The sequence below is a fragment of the Notolepis coatsorum genome (assembly GCF_963971535.1).
Source record: "Notolepis coatsorum genome assembly, chromosome: 4".
Taxonomy (NCBI): Eukaryota; Metazoa; Chordata; class Actinopteri; order Aulopiformes; family Paralepididae; genus Notolepis; species Notolepis coatsorum.
Window position 1 is genome coordinate 63,545,461 of NC_140168.1, and position 11,612 is coordinate 63,557,072.

The 11,612-nt window shown below is 39.0% G+C and overlaps 1 protein-coding gene across 1 annotated transcript; it reads right to left on the reverse strand.

Moving 5' to 3' along the window:
* Window positions 1–4,142: 4,142 nt before the first annotated feature.
* On the reverse strand, window positions 4,143–10,987 carry LOC311227850 (uncharacterized protein). The gene is made up of 4 exons (XM_084313691.1): window positions 10,976–10,987; window positions 9,726–9,798; window positions 9,152–9,281; window positions 4,143–4,424 (listed from the first exon to the last, which is right to left on the reverse strand). Exons 2-4 carry the CDS (start codon window positions 9,775–9,777, stop codon window positions 4,184–4,186), a joined length of 423 nt encoding a protein of 140 aa, XP_084169817.1. The 5' UTR covers window positions 9,778–9,798; window positions 10,976–10,987; the 3' UTR covers window positions 4,143–4,183.
* Between the last annotated feature and the right edge of the window lie 625 nt (window positions 10,988–11,612).

Consider the following 11,612-nt stretch of genomic DNA (forward strand, 5'->3'; position numbering starts at 1 on the left):
CCATACCCAGCTTCATTCAACAGTGTTCTGCCCCCAGTCTCCCTCTACCTGTACCCAGCTTCATTCAACAGTGTTCCCAGTCTCCCTCTACCTGTACCCAGCTTCATTTAACAGTGTTTCACCCCAGTCTCCCTCTACCGGTAGTCCGGTACCCAGCTTCATTCAACAGTGTGTTCCGCCCCAGAATTACTTTGTAAAGATTGTGTTCATTGGTGATACAGGATCAGTCGTATTTGAGAAGGAAAATCATATGTAGTGCCCTTCATATTATAAAGCAAGTGGTTTGTTAAGGCTACGTGTCCATATCAAGGTGACAATAGATGAAGGCAACAATGGTAGGTAGCTACAGAATATTCATTAAAGGCATAGCTCTCTTTTTTCCCATATTGCAATGCAATGTGATATTTTAAAGTTAAGATAAAAGATAATACATAATATAATTGTGTTCAACAGATTTACCTCTATTTTTACTTCTATTTTACTTCTATTTTACATGCTATACTATTTTATTTCATACTTATCTTGTCTAGTCTCCAGTCTCTGGAGTCTCTGGAGCGTAACAGTAAGAAGCATTTTGTATAAAAGTATTCTGTACTTCTATATGACAACTATTAAAACCCACCTGTTCTCCCTTGCCTTCAACCCCCCCCCACCCCTAACCCCCCCCTCTCCCCTCCAACCTGATTGATATGTCTCCAGTCTTTTTTTTGTGCCATCAGGCTGTCTCCCCCGTTCCCCCCATGGTCTCATGTTCCTTTTGTTTTTGTTTCTTTGTTGTTTTGTTTTTGTTTCTTTGCTTTCGTTTCTTTGTTTGTACCCCTGCTCCCGACTACTGTCAGCGACTTCGGGTTATTGAGAAGCGCTATATAAATTAAGTGAATTATTATTATTATTATTATTAAAGAAACTTGAACTTGAAACTTGATTTATGAAATGGTCATAGATAAATTAGTGATAATCAATCATATGCATTTTCTCTTTACTGAGACAGTAGAACAGGAGACGGGTTGTATGTTCTCTTTACTGAGACAGTAAGTAGAGCAGGAGACAGGGTTGTATTTAAGCATTACATCACACGCAGGAGTGGTTTGTGACCAATAAACCATGCCTAGGGGTGGTTGTTAGGCCCGAGGCGCAGCCGAGGGTCGTTAGACCCCCCTAGGCATGGTTTATTGGTCACAAATCACGACTGCACGTGGTGTAAAGCTTTTATACAACTGCCAGATTCATCCAACCTTATTTCTATACAATAAACACACATTAATCGAAGATTTATTGAAAAAACCATCCGCCAGAAAAAGTAGTTCCCACAACTCCATGTGGAAGCAGCTTGAAGTGCATCCAACCAAACTAACACATCCAACTGTGTATTATTGGAATGATTGAGAGAAGTTGCCTCATGTGGAAGCAGCTTGAAGTGCATCCAACCAACTAACACATCCAACTGTGTATTATTGGAATGATTGATTGAAAATTTATTAAAACGTTTTCTTTGCCCTATAGGAAAAAAACGTTTTCTTCGCCCTATTTTTTTATTTATTTCTTTTAGCCTAAACTTAACCAGTTGGAAACCAGGGGTACAGTAATAAAATTAGCAATCAACCAATCAATCAATTCAATAGACCATGCTCACTTAAAACAGCGCTGCTTCTCTCTCAGTCTGACTCCCCCGCTGTTGCAGACAGGAGTGTGTGTGTGTGTGTGTGCGTGTGTGTGTGTGTGTGTGTGTGTGTGTGTGTCACAGTGTGTGTGTGCGTGTGTGTGTGTATGTGTGTGTGTGTGTGTGTGTGTGTGTGTGTGTGTGTGTGTGTATGTGTGTGTTTGTGGGTACGCCAGCGTCGGACAGTGTGAGAGAGAACGCTGCAGTCGGAAAGTAGGAAGGAAGAAATTTAAATCAATCAATTAATCTATCAATCAATCCGCGATTTTTCTTTTGTTCTAGATTGAGTCAAGACCCATCAATTACATCATCCAACATTGTTTAAAATACTAACACGTTCCCCTTGACAGAATCGCTTTATATTTAGTCGTTATGACGCTATCAACATATCCATTTGTTAAAGATTATTGTCCGCCATCTTGTTTTTTCCGACGGAGTGATCCGGCGGAGTGATGTGATTCGGTGGTGGGCGGGTCCTGGGACCAGGAGCGTGGATTATGAAGGATACATACGTGTAAATGGACTGTTTCAGCCAATCAGAATAGAGAAATTTGCATGCCGTTGTATAATTTCTCTTTACTGAGACGGGGCAGGGGAGACACAGAGCAGAGGCTCTAGTCTAGTGGGATTCGATCTCAGGTACATGTGGTGCCAGAGAAAGGGTGTCTTAACCACTGCACCGCACCATCTCTGGGCACCAAGTGAAGTTGTTTTAACTGCAAGTTGAGAAGCCGGTGTGCAGGAGATACATGTGGTTCCTCAATGCCACAGTGAGTTTAGCAAGAGTCATGTTAACGGCCTACTAGGAGTAGGGGCAGGTGTGTTAACAGGCCTAGTAGGAGCTGGGAAATATGTTTTAATGGCCTAGTAAGAGCTGGGAAATATGTGTTAATGCATGGCCTAGCCCTAGTAGGAGCTGGGAAAGATGTGTTAACAGCCTAGTAGGAGCTGGGAAAGATGTGTTAATGGCCTAGTAGGAGCTGGGAAAGATGTGTTACTGGCCTAGTAGAAGCTGGGAAATATGTGTTAACAGCCTAGTAGGAGCTGGGAAAGATGTGTTAACAGCCTAGTAGGAATAGGGACAGGTGTGTTAACGGCCTAGTAGGAGTAAGGACAGGTGTGTTAACGGCTTAGTAGGAGTAAGGACAGGTGTGTTAACGGCCTACTAGGAGTAGGGGCAGGTGTGTTAACAGGCCTAGTAGGAGCTGGGAAATATGTTTTAATGGCCTAGTAAGAGCTGGGAAATATGTGTTAATGCATGGCCTAGCCCTAGTAGGAGCTGGGAAAGATGTGTTAACAGCCTAGTAGGAGCTGGGAAAGATGTGTTAATGGCCTAGTAGGAGCTGGGAAAGATGTGTTACTGGCCTAGTAGAAGCTGGGAAATATGTGTTAACAGCCTAGTAGGAGCTGGGAAAGATGTGTTAACAGCCTAGTAGGAATAGGGACAGGTGTGTTAACGGCCTAGTAGTAGTAGGGACAGGTGTGTTAACGGCCTAGTAAGAGTAGGGACAGGTGTGTTTTTCTAACAAATCTAAATGGCGGCCAATCTGTTTTATACATCCAATTTCACGGTGTAAAGTGTCGGCACATTCAAAATGTCATCATAACGGAACAAGAGGAGTAGATTATGTTTGTAGTTATTTTAGAGAATAGTGCCACCGTGTGGCCAAATGGCTCAAACCGCTACAGACCTCTTCCTGGTGTTTGTTTCACTGGCCTGAGGTGTGGCCAGAAATAGTAACCCCTCCTGAATAATAATAATAATAATAATAATAATAATAATAATAATAATAATAATAATAATAATAATAATAATAATAATAATAATAATAATAATAATAATAATAATAATAATAATAATAATAATAATAATAATAATAATAATAATAATAATAATAATAATAATAATAATAATAATAATAATAATAATAATAATAATAATAATAATAATAATAATAATAATAATAATAATAATAATAATAATAATAATAATAATAATAATTATTATTATTATAATAATAATAATAATAATAATAATAATAATAATAATAATAATAATAATAATAATAATAATAATGGATTGGATTTATATAGCGCTCTTCATGACACCCCAGTGACCCCAGAGCGCTTACAGAGTCCATTATTCGTTCATATACACAGTCATACCGGTGGTGGTAAGCTACAATTGCAGCCAGAGCTGCCCTGAGGCAGACAAAGCTGAACAAAGCGTAGTGCCATGAGGGGCTCTTTTGCCTAGAGGTCGCTGTTTGGTGACATTACAGATTCTACCTTTAAAATACATGACAAAATAGAACCTGTTGAACCATATGGTATAACCTTTTGTATGTGCACAGACACAAAACACACTCACACACATGCACAAACACAAACAAACACGCATAATAAATGTTTATAAATAAATAAAGAGACGAGAGGAATGAACTCAGTTCCAGGTTTTTATTGTGCTCTGGGATGACGGATTTGACACTTGACCCTTTGGAACGAACGGCTTGCTCAGTATCTTTAGTTACCAATAGCCGTGAGCTGGTCCGTGAGCTTGCGGAAGATATCCTCAAGCTGAACCTGTACGTTGTCAGCCTTGATCTGGTCCGTGACCTTGCGGAAGAGATCCTGCATCTCAGTCTGCAAGTTGGTAACCATTGGCTGGACCTGGGCCTGCATGTTCTCGGCCAAGGGCTGGAGCTGAGCCTGAAGGTTGGTGGCCATGGTCTTGATCTCAGCGGTCAGTGGCTCCAGCTGGGTCCTGTGTGGAAGAGGAGAGAGGACACAGTGAATAGTGACATGAGTACTATTCCTCCGAAGACAATGACACACAAATTATTGTCTCATAGGTGTGAAGCTTACACAGAGTGCATTACACGTGAGCCACCACTAGGGAAAGCGCGGCTGACTGTGTGAGTGAGTGAATTCATCTTTAAGTGAGTTAGTGAGATTCCCCGGTGGGCTGGGTCACTCTGTGGGCCGGTCGAATGGGCCCATTTATACAAAAAAAAAAGTTAGAGCGATTGGGAGTGATGGCGGGTCATCAGCCCACTTTGATTCTGCACCAGCACGCTCTCAAACACATCCCGGCAGTCTGAGCGATAGCGTGAACAGGTGGACTTGAGCAAAGCAACGTTGCGAGAAGTACCCCTAGTTACCGTAATTCAATAAATGTTTTGTTTAACAACACTTTAGAAGAAGAAGTACAAATGTGTACAGTACCTGGTGTTTGTAATTATTATTCATAGACATAGCAATACCAAGGAGAGTAACCCAGAGGAGTAAGTCCTTCGAGTTTCAAGATTAAAGTGATCTAATTGACAACGGCATCATCTGACTTATTTCCTGTTGAAATACATTATACAGCCTATAGTGTTCAGATATAAACCTTCATCATGAAGCACTGACTGCAGTGCACAATATAGTTGCCTGAATCTATCATAGCATCCTCACAGCTGTGGCCTTATAAGATATACATATTCTTGTAAAGGCTGTCAATCGATTAAAATATTTAATCTGATTAATCGCATGATTGTCCATAGTTAACTCGCGATTAATCGCAAATTAATCACATATTTTTTTATCTGTTCTAAATCTATACCTTAAACAGATCTTTTTCAAGTTTTAATACTCTTATCAACATGAGAGTCAACAAATGCTTGCTTTATGCAGCCATTTAACACGCATCAAATTCAAAACAGAGTGATGCACAAAATAACTTAAAAGAAAATAATAATTTAAAACAATGAATGCATTTATTTATGCATGAAATAATAGGGGAAAGAAAACGTTAGGAACTTGTTACATTCACCCACACAAGGGCTGAGGACTCACCCCCCCCCCCCCTCTCTCACACACACACTCTCCCAGCTCTCTTTCTCTCTTGCTCCTTCCTCATCTCTCACCCCTCCCCCTCTCTCTCTCTCTCTCTCTCTCTCTCTCTCTCTCTCTCTCTCTCTCTCTCTCTCTCTCTCTCTCTCTCTCTCTCTCTCTCTCTCTCTCTCTCACACACACACACACACACACACTTTTAGTCAGAAACAAACATAGTATCAATGAGAGTATCAATAATACACCTGAGTGAAGTCTAGTAAAAAAAAATATATATATTTTAATCATGCATTTAAAAAAAAATAGTGCCGTTAAAAGAACGCGTAACCTTGACAGCCTTGTTTTTGTATTGTATGTTTTTATACTGTATGTTTTTTCCACTGTTTTATGATGAAATGTGCATTGCACCGAGACAAATCCCAATCAACCATGTGTTGAAATGGCAATAAAGTATCTATCTATATGGTGGTGGAATTAGGGCTGGTGTGTTTGTATGTGCGTCGAAGGGGAGGGGGAGTATCCGGGCCGGTTGTGGTGGGCCAGTCTGGGTCAAAAAGTCTGGGGGCCATTTTCTAATCCCAGTCCGTCCCTGTTGCCGGCCAGGTGGTTGTGGTGCTTGGCATCTAATAAAAAACGAATCTCCCATACTGTTGTGTATGCTATGCTCTATGTTCTGCGTGGGCCTCTCCATGTGCATGGCAGATAGACTGCACTGATAATAGGGATACCAATGTTTCCATGTTGTTAACTTGTGAGTGTTGTTTGATGTGTTATTCACTGTTGTACACAGTGTATATCACTTCCTTCCCTTGCAAGTGGGCAATCAATGGTGTTGTATGGTGTGGTGTATCCGGACTATACTGCTGTGAACTGGACCATGGAGCAACAATATATACTTTTTCTTGCTAATGACATCATTAACGATGATAACGATACTTCACAAGTGTTATGTCCAAAAGGGTAACATTTCAGTATTTCATTCACTAATTACTTATTAGCTCAATAAGATAGATTCTTTATTGTCCTCTTGGGGGACATTTAGTTTGACACACCTGTACACTCAAGAACAATTTAACACAAAGACAATATTCATGATTAGGGCTGTCTGCATAAGAAGTGTTGACTAATCTATTAGTTGATTTAATCGAAAGTTTGAGGTTCTCACATGCAATCACACGCACCCGGAAATCTAGTGCTCATCAGAGATGTACTTATAGTTGATAGTTTTTCAGGAAATGACACATTCAGCATAAAAAAAGAAAAAAACATAAAATGTACTAATTGACTAACACAGTCTTGGTCAACTAAGACCTAACCGATCAACTAAGTCGGGGCGGCCCTAATTCATTATTTTTTTTTTTTTTTTTTTTTAATACTGTTTTTGGTAGATTTTTATTGCTTTTTTTTTTTTTTTTTTTTTTTTTTTTTTACTACTACTGGGCAGACCAGTAGAGAGAGAGGAAGAATGGGAGATAGATGGGGGGAAGACATTCGGCAGGGGTCGCCGGGTCCGGGAGTCGAACCCGGGACGGCCGTGTTGCGATACAGTGCAGTACGTGGTGTGCTACTTGAGCGCCCCAAGGGATGGCCCTAATTCTGACAATATCCTTCATTTACCATTCATCTCCCCACCTCGAATTGAGTGTCTTGCATTCGGTGCTGCTAAATAACAGTAACAAGTATTTCTTGACAAGGGTTCCCAGTAGGGATGTCCGATGTTATCGGCCTACCGATATTGGCATTAAAATGTAAATGTAAATGTAATGTCGGAAATGATCGGTATCGGTTTTCAAAAAAAATTATTGTTTACATTTATTTAACCTTTATTTACCCAGGCAAGCAAGTAAGAACAAATTCTTATTTTATTTATTGTGAAAAGTATGGATAATGTTGTGTTTTTTGGGGGGGGAACCCTGCATATATCGGTATCGGTTGTTATCGGTATCGGAAATTAAGAGTTGGACAATATCGGTATATCGGATATCGGTAAAAAAAGCCAATATCGAACATCCCTAGTTCCCAGTCTAATGTAATTACATTTACGTCCCTGTAATGTTTGAGAAGTTTGAGAATCTCTTCCCCTGAATGTTAGAGAGCAACTCATTATCATCATCAGTAATAGCTGATTGGCTGAGAGCTACTTTAGCTACTGAGGAGCAGAGAGCTACTGTAATGTCCTCTCACTCCATGTTGGCTATGACATAGCTCTACTGTAATGTCCTCTCACTCCATGGGGTGTAAAAAAATACCCAGAAATGATACTTAAGTGAAAGTATGGGTACCGTCTCAAAATTGTACTCAAGTAAAAGTCAAGAGTATCTGGCTAAAAACACACTTGAGTAAAAGTAAAAAAAACGTTTCTACTTTTAAATGTACTAAAAAGTAAAAGTAAAAACTTTTTTTTATTCCGGGGGAAATGAAATGTTCAGTTTCGTCCTCTTCATCACTCATACTATCGCTTGTGGCCATCTTCTGTAGCTTGTCACTCTGACTGTCTATTCTTCTGATAGCAGGTGTTTAATCAAAGATCCCCGCTTTCTAGTCTTGCACAAGGACCAATCAGCATGGGTATGGGCGGGTTAATTTTCCATTGATGGGGATTTGATTGGCTGTTTTTAAATAAAGTGCGGCCGTAGGATTAATAACGTTAACGTTAGTTCGGCCAGAGAAACAAATATACTAATTAAAATGGTTGGACCTGCGAGATTTGTACTTTGTACTTTGTAGGTCTGCATTTTAAATGTAAGGAGTAAAAAGTACGTTTTTTTTTCTCTGAAATGTAATTGAGTAAAAGTACAAGTATACAAACCTAATAATACTAGAGTAAAGTACAAATCCCCAAAAACTGTACTTAAGTATTGTAACGAAGTACAATTACTCAAGTACTTTACACCCCTGGCTATGACATAGCTCCATTGTAATGTCCTCTCACTCCATGTTGGCTATATGACATACTTCAAATGGATCCGAACAGAATATGACTGATATTTTGAGCTCCAAGCCTTGACATTTAGCCTTTATCCTATTTTCACACTAGCGCTCATCTCCCTATGCTTTCTCTTTAGTTGTTATTGTTCTTAGCTCTATTCTATTTAAATCTTTAAAAAAAAATCTTATGTACCCCAGTTACTATTGCATGTACATGTTTGTGTTTTATTACACGTGACGTGTATATGTTTATACATACCAACTATTTCGCCTGTTTTATTCTCCACCTTATTATGATCATCCATAGCAACACTATATCACCGACATCCAAGAAGGGGGATCCCCCCTTGAACGGCCCTTCTAAGGTTTCTCTCCTCTACATTGCCTGTGGTGATTTTTTCCTATTGCTAGGTTTTTAGTGAGCTTTCCCTTACCTTTGCTGGGGTATGTCTGGAAGTGTTGCATTTATTTATTTTGGATTTCATGGTGTGTTTTTTGGTTTTGTTTGTTCTTGATTTATTGTGATGTTTCTTCTTGACTTTTAAAGAAGACATGTCCGGTCCATGGGGACATTAACGTGTGTTGTCGGGCCTTACAAATACATTTGATTTGATTTGTAATGTCATCTCACTCCGTGTTGGCTATGACATAGCTCTATTGTAATGTCACCTGACTTGGTGTTGGGTAAGACAGCCCTACATGGAGTAAGACATGTAAGACATGACTTACTGGGCCTGGTTTGCCAGGTCGAGGGCCTTGATCTTCTCAGCCAGGTCAGTGGTGGCCAACACGATTTTGCCTCTGATCGCATCCACCTGCTCCCTCAGCTGCTCAATATTAACCTCTGCTGATAGGCTTCCTGTGGAGAGACAAACATGTGATGTGACAAAATTCCAAAAGTCCTTTTCCACTACAAATGGGGGGTAGTAGGACAAACATTTACAAAAGGTTACACAACATTTGAAGTTAAAGGAACATGACAACATTTGGGGAAATTTGCTTACCGTCTTCTCCAGAGAGAGACAAAAAGATAGATACTAGTTTCCTCTCTGTGCGTTCAGTAGAAAGCTATCTGGCTGCATGTTAGTGGACATGGCCGGTAGCCTTCCGGAGAGGTGTTAGTATGGACAATGCCTGCTAAGCTAGGCTAACGTGCAGGCACATAGCTTTCTACTGAACGCACAGAGAGGAAACTGGTATCTATCTTATTGTCTCTCTCTGGAGAAGACAATAAGCTAATTTCCCAAAGTGTTGGCGTGTTCTTTTGATTGTGAGTGAGGACAAGAGAGTAAACTGATTGTACCATGTGCCAAAGCAAGGACAACGACGAGGACTGCAACGATGGAGAACTTCATGGCTGCTGGTTGATGAGACACCTAAGGAGACAATTATTCGGTTGTTTCATATGATCTAAGGACCCAGGTAAAAATGTGGGTTTAAAAACTATGCATCAATGTGCATTGTAAGTACATTAGTACTTTTTGTACAAAATGTTAGTACAAAAAAGTTTATTAAATTTGTGTTTCAATTACATTTACATTAGTCATTTAGCTTACGCTTTTATCCAAAGCGATTTACAAGTTCTGTTAGTCAAGTAGTGTTAGTTAAGTAGTGTTTAAGTTCACTTGAAAGTATACTAATATGCAATACAACTTAAGTTAATACATTGTATTCATTCTAAGTCTATTTTTTCCTCATTTTTATATTCAGATAAAATGTTTGCCTATATTTATGTCTTTCTACTATTACCCTGCTCAGCTGTACCTCTCCTCACCCCTCCCCCATGCCGCTATGATGCCCGGAATTCCCCAAGGGGATCAATAAAGGAATAACTTATCGTATCTTATCTTATATTAAACATTAACACCAGAGAGTGTACTACAAGTAGTAGTTTCTTAGTCATTTTTTAAAGTATGCTTCAATCAATTTTGTATACCACTGTATACATCAAATAATTACACAAAAAAGCTGTTGCTGTTGCTGTTAATATACTTAAAATAATATACTTAAAAGTGCATTTTACTACTAGTCTAACAGAAAGGTATAATAAAATATATTACAAATAAGTATACTAATATCCATTACAACTTAAATTGTATTTTAATGTATTTATTTTAAGTGTATTAAATGTTGATATCAGAGAGTGTACTACAAGTAGACTGTTCAAAATAATGCTTTAATACATTTAAATATAAGTACTACAAGTGTATTGGAATATATTGTTAATAAGTAGAATTTATGGATTACCTTAGACGTTTGTTTTTAGTATACTTTAAAAAAAAACGTGTATTTTAACTAGTCTAACAGAAAAGTACAATACAAAGTATACTAATATCCATTACAACATAAATTGTATTTTAGACCCTTCACAAATGTACACATATCCTTGTTGATGATGTTCCCATAATCCAGTATTATGTATCGGTTGACTTACAAATAATATGCCACCTATTCCTACCATACGTATTATATCAGAGAACATGACAATATATCAACAAAGCATTTGAAACACTAGAAAGAATTCAAAAAATATGAAAAGAGAGAGAGACTCACTTGTACTGCAGGACAATGTAGACCGAATGGTGACTTCCTTGAAAATGTTGGAGCTTCTTATACTCTCTGCGCAGTCCTGTCACTGTCTCAATCTCATTGGACAAGGAGGCTGAGTTGCAACACATTGCAGATGTGACAGGTGACTGACCCTTGCTGTTCAGCATGCCACCTGGGCGATCTGTACCAAAGTCCAACAGTTCCACTCCTGCCTATCACTGCTGATTACTCAAATGCAGTAGGCGTCTTATATCACAACCTTTGATTTTCTTTTTTAAAACACGGTCGTCATTTAATCCTAATGTGATGACGTCGACAATAACATGCCATGCTGAGCAAACAAGATTAAGAGAGATCGACCTTTTACACGTATACTGGCAGCCTGAAAACTCTGCTTTGCTCAATCAGTGTGTGGTTGGTTGGTTTTGTGCCCATTTTTCTGTGTCATTTCCAGTTTGTGGGCAAACAAAACGACAGACTTTTAATTGCGGCTCTCTGATTTTATGTAATTTGTGAGTATATAAGTGTGGCTCTTAAATCTTGAATCAAAATAGTAGGCAATTCACATTCAGGAAGTTATTAGTTAATGTTAATGACACCTAGTAAACAAAGGGTCTTGGGAGCTCAATCTATCCATTGC

Excerpts from the sequence above, each read along its gene's own strand:
- LOC311227850 (XM_084313691.1), bottom strand. The coding sequence starts at position 9,777 with ATGAAGTTCTCCATCGTTGCAGTCCTCGTCGTTGTCCTTGCTTTGGCA. Across the intron at positions 9,282-9,725 it reads TGTCCTTGCTTTGGCACATG|GAAGCCTATCAGCAGAGGTT; the intron begins GTACAATCAGTT and ends GTCTCTCCACAG. Across the intron at positions 4,425-9,151 it reads GACCTGGCAAACCAGGCCCA|GACCCAGCTGGAGCCACTGA; the intron begins GTAAGTCATGTC and ends TCTTCCACACAG.